This window comes from Perca flavescens, chromosome 12 (genome assembly GCF_004354835.1).
Source record: "Perca flavescens isolate YP-PL-M2 chromosome 12, PFLA_1.0, whole genome shotgun sequence".
In the NCBI taxonomy this organism is placed as follows: Eukaryota; Metazoa; Chordata; class Actinopteri; order Perciformes; family Percidae; genus Perca; species Perca flavescens.
The window spans coordinates 10,550,945-10,558,970 of NC_041342.1; the positions used below are offsets into that span (position 1 = coordinate 10,550,945).

Below are 8,026 nucleotides of genomic sequence, written 5' to 3' on the forward strand. Positions count from 1 at the left end.
GTATTTTACGCCTTGTGTGAGTTGTCTATTTTATGTCTTTTATTTATTCTTCTGTGCAGCACTTTGGCCCACTGTGGTGTTTTATATATATATATATATATATATATATATATATATATATATATATATATATGTGTATATATATATACACAGCATGTTGAAACAAGTAAAACACCCCATGCTGCAGTTCCCTACATCATAAGCTTAATACTTCAAATGCATCTCTGTGGAATGTTACACTGTTAACAGAAAAGTGCATAGAGAGCTTAAAACCTAAAAAAACAGCAGCAGTAAAACACACACACACACACACACACACACACACAGCTTAACACACACACACACACACACACACACTCTCTCACTCACACACACACACACACACACACACACACACACACACACACACACACACACACACAAGCCAAGGTTGATTGAAATACATTTATTGTCTTCTTATTGTATTCTCTCAAAGAGGCATGTTTAATGTTTAATGATAATATGAGCGATAACCCAGAAAACATGTATAGGCTAATAAATACAAATTTCACCAGTATCCAAATGCCGCTGTGACTTCCAAAACGGAGTATCTTTTGTTTCCCAGAATCAGGTGGGTATGTTGCAACAGAGGCTGGATGAGTGAGTGAGATTCCTATGTCAAAGAGCCCGAGGGAAAACAGTACAAAGCCACAGAGCGCACATGCGCTTATGAATTTTGAACACATTCCCAGTTATGTTTCTATGTAAATAGGTTGGTGAGACTACGGTTGAAGCTGGGCTGTCACACACGCAGAAAAAAACAGGCTTTTACAGTGAAAGATTGTGATGCCGTTATATTTTTCTGCTATAAATGAGAATTTTGGGAGACTTGAAAATAGATGTTAAATATACTGTCCAGACGCTTAGACTAAATTCCCCCCTCAAGTCTGGCTAATTATGTCTATTTAGAGGATCGATAACTAATTTTGGTGTTAAATCTTCCTCCAAAAATCGAGATGATTTGACACAAATGAACATGATAAGAGTGTTATTATTTAAAGCATATCACAGAAAACAATAACAATTAAAAACATTTTTTTTGTATTTGAAAGCTTGTGTGATATTGGGGGAATCAAATGTTTCCCATAATGAAATGTTGTGTTATTTCAAACACTGAAATAGGATAACCAGATTGATGAAAATGCGTTGTATTCTGTGGAAACCTGTGAGTATATCCAGTCATTTCTCAAGTCCAAGTCTGTTTATTAATACTCATGGGCAGCTTCAAACCCCTGAAACCATTACATAATGTGGACTAATCAAATCTAGTTAATAATAAGTAGGGTTTAGTCGATTTATCAATTAATTGATCAGTAGAAAATGCATTTTAAATACCAAAAATTGCTAGTTCTAACTCCTTCGTTGTGAGAATCTGCTGATTTTCTATTCTTTGTAGAATTGTTAACTTATTATCTTTAGGTTTTGGACCGTTGGTCAGACAAAGAAAGACATTTGAAGACGTCACTTAAGGCTTTAGGAGATTTTTAAGAGCATATTTCATAATTCGCTGACATTTTATACAGCAAAACATTGAAAAAGTAATAATAATCAGATGAATTGTTATTAAAAAAGAATCAGTTGCACCCCTACTAATGAGCTGTAACACATTTCATGTTTTTTTTGTCTTTAACACAGCAAAGTAAAAATAGTTCTTAGTTCATCCAAAGAAAAAGGGAACACATGAACAGAAACGATCCACTTCAACTTCTGTTTTCTTAGCAACTCGGGTAAAACCAGCTGTGAAACTCAGAGCGACTGCGCATAAAAACACTCGGACACAGCCTTTATTAGTGAATTGTTATATTAATTTAGTTTTATCATTTTACACATGCAAAGTTTAGAAATGGGAGTAGTATTTTAATTTTTTACAAAAGGAAAAGGGAGAAAAGTCATGTATAGAAACCCACGCAACTTAATATACAGTATAAAGCTTGGAGAGATTTGACACTGCGTTTGTGTGCTCAGCGTCCTCTCTGCACCTGGCCCTCTTCCTCCATCAGACAATAGGCTTTTTATCCATTTTGATGGTCTCGTAGGTATCGGTGCTTTGAGAGGTCAGACCCTGCAGGACACAGACATGATGCTAGTGAGTCAAATAACATAATTTTTAATAACAAATACCTGACGCAAAAAGTAAAAAAGAAATATATATATATTTACACTACCGGTCAAAAGTTTGGGGTCACTTCGGAATTTCCATTCCACTCCATTATAGACAAAATACCAGCTGAGATCAGTTGCATTGTTTTTTTTAACCAGGGCAGTAGTTTTCAGATTACATTATGTGCTTACATAATTGCAAAAGGGTTCTCCAATGTTTTCTCAGTTAGCCTTTTAAAATGATATCAGATTAGTAAACAGAATGTGCCTTTGGAACATTGGATGAATGGTTGCTGATAATGGGCAATGTAGATATTGCATTAAAAGATAAGCAGCCACTCAGATCAGCTGGTATTCTGTCTATAATGGAGTGGAATGGAAATTTCTAAGTGACCGCAAACTTTTAATATATACATTTCTAAGAAACAATGTCTAAGTGTGGTGTTTCTTTCCTGACAGTTAGGCAAGTAAAAATAAAAAAATGTTCCTTTACCATTCGCTGTGCGTTAAGCTGTCACTTTTCCTTCAAGTGCCTTTTTAAATGTCTTTTTAATCATTACAATGAGAACTCTCACCGCATAGATGCCTCCCTCAGCGGGCTGCTTCTGTGGGACGGAAACAGTTTAAAGGAATTATCACAAGAGTGCTGCAGTAACATCCCTTTCTTAATAAACACAACAGAGCCGCGGCTGTTATGTGAAATATCCAGTTCCTCTTTCGAGCCATTTGGCCAGTGGTGGAATGGAACTAAGTACATTTACTCTAGTACTGTGTTAAGTAGCCTACACATGTTGAGGAACTTGTACTTTTACCTTGAGTCTTTTCTTTTTCATGCCACTTTCTGCTTCTACTCCGCTACATTTCAGAGAGAAATTCTGTACTTTTTACTCCACTACATTCATCTGTTACAGCTTTAGTTACTTTACAAATGACTTTTAATACTTTAAGTAAATTTCCCTGATGCTACTTACATACTTTTACTTAAGTAATATTTTCAATGCAGGGCTTTTACTTGTAACAGATCCTTTTACTTTTATCGAAGTGAAGGATCTGAATGCTTCCTCCACCGCTGCATTTGGGTGTGGATTATTTTATTCATTCTAAGCTTTGAGGATGAATAAATAATTGCCATTTTGCATGCATAGGCTACACCAATTAACAGGAAGTGTGGATCTGACACATTTGTTTTGTGTGAAGTAACACTGGAGGAAACTGTGACTGTGTACAGTGTATAAATAATGTAGGTTGGTGGTCAGCTCAAGCTTACAGGAAATGATAGACTGGGGTTGGCTTTAAAGCAGAACTACTGCTTTTGGGGGCGAAATAGCCTACCCAAAAAAAAAGGATCCAAAGCATTTGAAAAGCATTTTTGCAGCACATTTCAGAAAATCACACGCCGTCTTATTTTTGTGTTTTAGTTTTTCACGGTAATAAAGAACTTCAATTTTACCTCAGCGGGGTTGACAGGCGTTTTCTTGGCTGGGCCCATCTGTCGAAAATAAATAAAGAATAAATAAATCATAAAACACACGAAGGAGTGATACACGTCACATTCATCAGCAGGTGTAAATTAGACTTCAGTGTGTTAGGTTGATCTGATAAAAGTGCTAAAACAGTCAAGACGATGCAAAGAGTTTGCTCCTAAAAATGAGCCGACGATTGAAAAAAGAAAAAGCTGTCAGATACGTTGCTACACTTGAACATTAAAGTCAAAAATATGAACAAGGAAAAGTATACAGAGCTATAGGATCATTTCACGACAGAATAATCTGTTTTTTTTAAGCTGGTGGAGCATTTTCACGTCTTTTGCCACTTAAAATACAGAACATCTTTGAACAAAACTCTTCAAATATTGTGATTATTACATGATTGTCAGATGTATAACTCTGAGTAACGTTCACGAGCACAAGGAACAGTTTCGAACAACCATCATGACGGTGTGTCTGTGTGTGTGCGTATTTTGTTCCAGTTTGTCTTACCCTCAGTCTGCAGTATAGGACGGTGAGAATGACACCATAAAGGATGAGAATCCCATCCAGGATGAAACACACGTTCATGTCGCTGATGGCCTCTGCACACAGAAAAACACATCACCCTCATCATTCCCCAACATCACCTCCAGCACAATACTAGTTTCATCCATCTGCTGTCAACTAAGAATTTGCAGTGCTACAGGTATCTTTAAAAAATAAAATAAAAATCCCCCCCATGACATTTCCCCTATCCTCACCGGCGCAGGTGGGACAGATAATCAGAAAGACAGCGATGAGCGATGCGTGTGCCATCTTACCGACTGAGCTGTAGATAAGATGAAGGGTCTGTTTTGATGCTCCCTTGTCGGCTGTCAGCGAGATCTCTTTAAAAAAAAAAAAAAAAAAAGCCCTCTGAAGTGAGCTCTGTGAACAGCAGCGAACAGGAAGTCCGGGGCTCTGTCCGTTTTTTTCAAAATGTGAAACCACACGCCTCCCACACTGCCATCCTCTCTTCACAGAAGTTCCTCTTAAGGTATTGTGAGAAAAAAAAAACACACACTGCCTATCTTTGGTTGAAATATTCTCAAATCCAGTGAATGTCAACACCATTAAATGAGAACAGACACATATTAAACAGAAAGCAGAATCTGGCCATGTCTCAAAACCACTTACATCCAAACACAGATGGTCATTTTGTTCACATGCACGTAGCAATGCATGTTCTTCCTCTTCTTAAGACTTGAGTCATTTTTAAAAGATAGCTTTTCCTCCATCAACATCCCACACTTCAAAATAAGCCACAACAAAAAAGAAGCCTTATAAGGAATAAATGGTTTAATAATGGAAAAAGGCCTATCACACTATACAAGCTACAGTTACCAAAAAGGAAGAAAATACAAGACAAATCTACAAAGTCTTTTTTTTTTTTTTTTACAAGCCACTTGTTTTTCAAAAGTGAAAACATTCGGAAAAATTGCATCGTCATAACTTAGGCACCTTTCAAAATGAGAGGAAACAAGTTATTATAAAAAAGGTTTTGGAGCCCGAAAGGACTCTAGCATGCTTGTTTTTTTTTATATAAACATCAGCCTTTTGAGCCACTCTGGTGAAATGCCATACACATTGGCCCTGGTATTTGGTATCTTTTTTTTTTATTTTTTTTTTTTAGTAAAGGCCTTTTAAAACCATATTTTCACCAGAAAGGAAAGCAAACAGTCAGTCAAACTGTAGGTAGATGCAATATATCGGCTCAAGTGTCTACATCAGGCGAGTTTCGGCTTTACAGTAAGTTTTTTCAGGACCTGGAGGAGGAGGAGGAGGATCCAGTGAGGACAGATGTGCCCCATCGCTGGTCCTCCAGATGTGGAGAGTAAGGCTGTGGGATGGAGGCAGCGTGTTCACTGTGCTTGTTTCAGCTCGTGGCACAAGGCGAGGCGGTGATGCTAATGCTGCTGCTGCTGCAGAGAGGAGTTACAATCACACGTCTGGTTTCGGGTTTTTGTTGAAATTCATAAAAATGTTGAAATTCATAAAAATAAGAGACGTCAGGCTCGTAGTTTAACTACAGCTGCCTGAACAGGAATGACTTCCTTAATGTGTACATTGTTAAAAAGCCTGGAATAGACCATGACCCAAGGGCATAGGTTTAGTTTCAACATTGGGTGGGGGGGCACACTGTAATCGGGGGTCTGGGGGTCATCTGTCCCCCATCAAATTTTGAGCGTCAAACACTAAATTTCCGGCATTCTGATGAAAAAAATCTGTTAGAAAATGAGACCTTGTTAAATCCAGAAACTCCAAAGTACAAACATACATACATACATACTTACATACATAAAAGACATGAAATTACATCTTTATTTTTTACGCCCCTGTTGTGTTCTTTAACCCCCCCCATGTTGCATAGGTAGACACAGTTCTTTGTTTCCGTACATGTTTTGAGCCCCCTGAACCACCTGTTATTTTCACCTTTTTTGGGGGTCTTTCATTAATTTTAAGGGGGGGGACAAATCTATCTCCTTTAAATATTACGTGGGGGACATATACCCTGCATCCCCCCCCACCTGAAATCTATGCCTATGCCATGACCCCATATCCAGCTGTTATTAACATGTGGTCTGTGTCTGGATGATGCCATCTGATCACAGGCCTTTGCATTTACACCTGGCATTAAAAAGTGTTCTCGTTGTCGAAATAAATTCCGCATTGTGATCGGATAGAAGGATGTAAATGGAGAACAGGGACTCGGTGTGTTCAAGATCAAGGGAAAAAGAAAAACAAGTTCAGAAAATTTCAACATCTCATGTCGTGACAAATGCTAAACAATGGCTGCTAGACTGTATTCCTTTTAGATGAGAGAAGACCTCCATATGTGTTTCAAATGTACCTAAGTACTGTTTCACAACCATTATTTTGAATGACGTGATCTTGGTTTCCAGAGCCTTTTCCCCTTGTGTACTTCCTCAAAAGATTGTATCGACTTTATATGACTTTCTCTAAAATATCTTAATATCTCCGTCTTGATGAAAAAAGATCCACGACTTTATCGTTCTACCCGTGATGAATCAGATATGTTGTATTACTATAAATACATTATATAAGAATAGTGTCGATAAACCAAAACCAAACATTTCTCCCCAGATAGAGTTGCTCAGGTGCGAGTATGGTCATATACGAGGTGGGGATTGGAACCCTAGTCTTTGACGGCTCCCCCCTCCTCCTCTTGCTCCCAAATTCCAGATTTAGGTAACATGAAAACATAACTCCGTCCACTGAGGGGAGGCTGAGATGTGGTTGAAAGCTTCGGAAACAACACGTAAGTTGGACTGTGGGTTGAGGACGCTGTTTCAAACTCTATTTGACGTTGCCAGAGGGAGGGACCGCTTCTCCATTTTTATACCGGACAGTTTGAGATGACAGGAAGTGGTGTTGTTAAAATTACTTTTCAACTTGATGAGTAATTTTTTCGCCTTGTTTTTTTAAATGTGCTAAAACTAGGGGTTGGGCATCATTTGGATTTGAACAATTCTGATTCCAATTCCGATTCTGCCTTTCGATTCCGATTCTTTGAGGGGTGGAGCTGAAACGGGTCACATGCTTATTTTCACAAATAAAGAGGAAAAATGTATTTTTATTCAATGGTGGTTTGCAGTTTTACAGGGCTTTTCCAACGTAAAATAAAGCCCCACTAGAGTGCCACTTACTGTGCTCCAAGGCTGCAACACAAGCGCCTGGCCCCTTCAGAATTTGGGAAGGGATGATCGGATTTGAAACCAAATCCTCTAAACAATTCCAATAAAGAAACGATTGCGCTGGAATCGTAATTTTTTAAAACGATTCCAAGTAGGAATCGGTTCTCGATGCCCAATCCTAGCTAAAACTGTACAGACTGCATGCACACCTGGCTGACATCGAATCTCAATGCAATACAGAGCAGCTCCAGATGTTAGTTCGGCATTCACACCCTGCATTAAAAGATAAGTCTGGAGATAATCTTTATTTTTCTTATTCTCAATGAATCCCATTAAAAGACAAAAAAAACAAAAAACCCGATGAACTGCTCCTCCTAACTTCCTAAGTATCATCTGTGCATCCAAAGCCTGATATAAAACCATAAAGAACACATCAGTGAGTCACAGCGCTGCACTGGGCGTTAACACTGTGGTTAATTTGAGTTTATATCACATACACTTCCTGGGGCTGTAAATAATCAACAGCGCAAATCAGTCAGCGGCTTAAAATAGGGCCCAGTAAATGCAACATGTACTCTTCTTTTATTCGTGTTTGTGCCTAGCTGTTTAGGGAAATTATTGAGTCTTTTTTTGAATTTTAGAAAAAAAATAAAAATTTAAAGAATGGACTTCAGACTTCCAGACAGGGTAGGGAAGTCAGGAAGTACGGGAACACATTCTAAC

At 38.2% G+C, this 8,026-nt stretch overlaps 1 protein-coding gene across 3 annotated transcripts; it reads right to left on the reverse strand.

The window, feature by feature from the left end:
• Positions 1 to 1,504: 1,504 nt before the first annotated feature.
• On the reverse strand, positions 1,505 to 4,736 carry fcer1gl (Fc receptor, IgE, high affinity I, gamma polypeptide like). Of its 3 annotated transcripts, none has more exons than XM_028594230.1 (5): positions 4,370 to 4,477; positions 4,119 to 4,210; positions 3,590 to 3,628; positions 2,715 to 2,744; positions 1,505 to 2,101 (listed from the first exon to the last, which is right to left on the reverse strand). In XM_028594230.1, exons 1-5 carry the CDS (start codon positions 4,422 to 4,424, stop codon positions 2,036 to 2,038), a joined length of 282 nt encoding a protein of 93 aa, XP_028450031.1. In that variant the 5' UTR covers positions 4,425 to 4,477; the 3' UTR covers positions 1,505 to 2,035. The 3 variants fall into 3 exon arrangements, with proteins under 3 accessions (XP_028450031.1, XP_028450032.1, XP_028450030.1); XM_028594231.1 differs by having other exon boundaries at positions 2,014 to 2,101; positions 2,633 to 2,744; positions 4,430 to 4,736; XM_028594229.1 differs by having other exon boundaries at positions 2,014 to 2,101; positions 2,633 to 2,744.
• Positions 4,737 to 8,026: the final 3,290 nt, after the last annotated feature.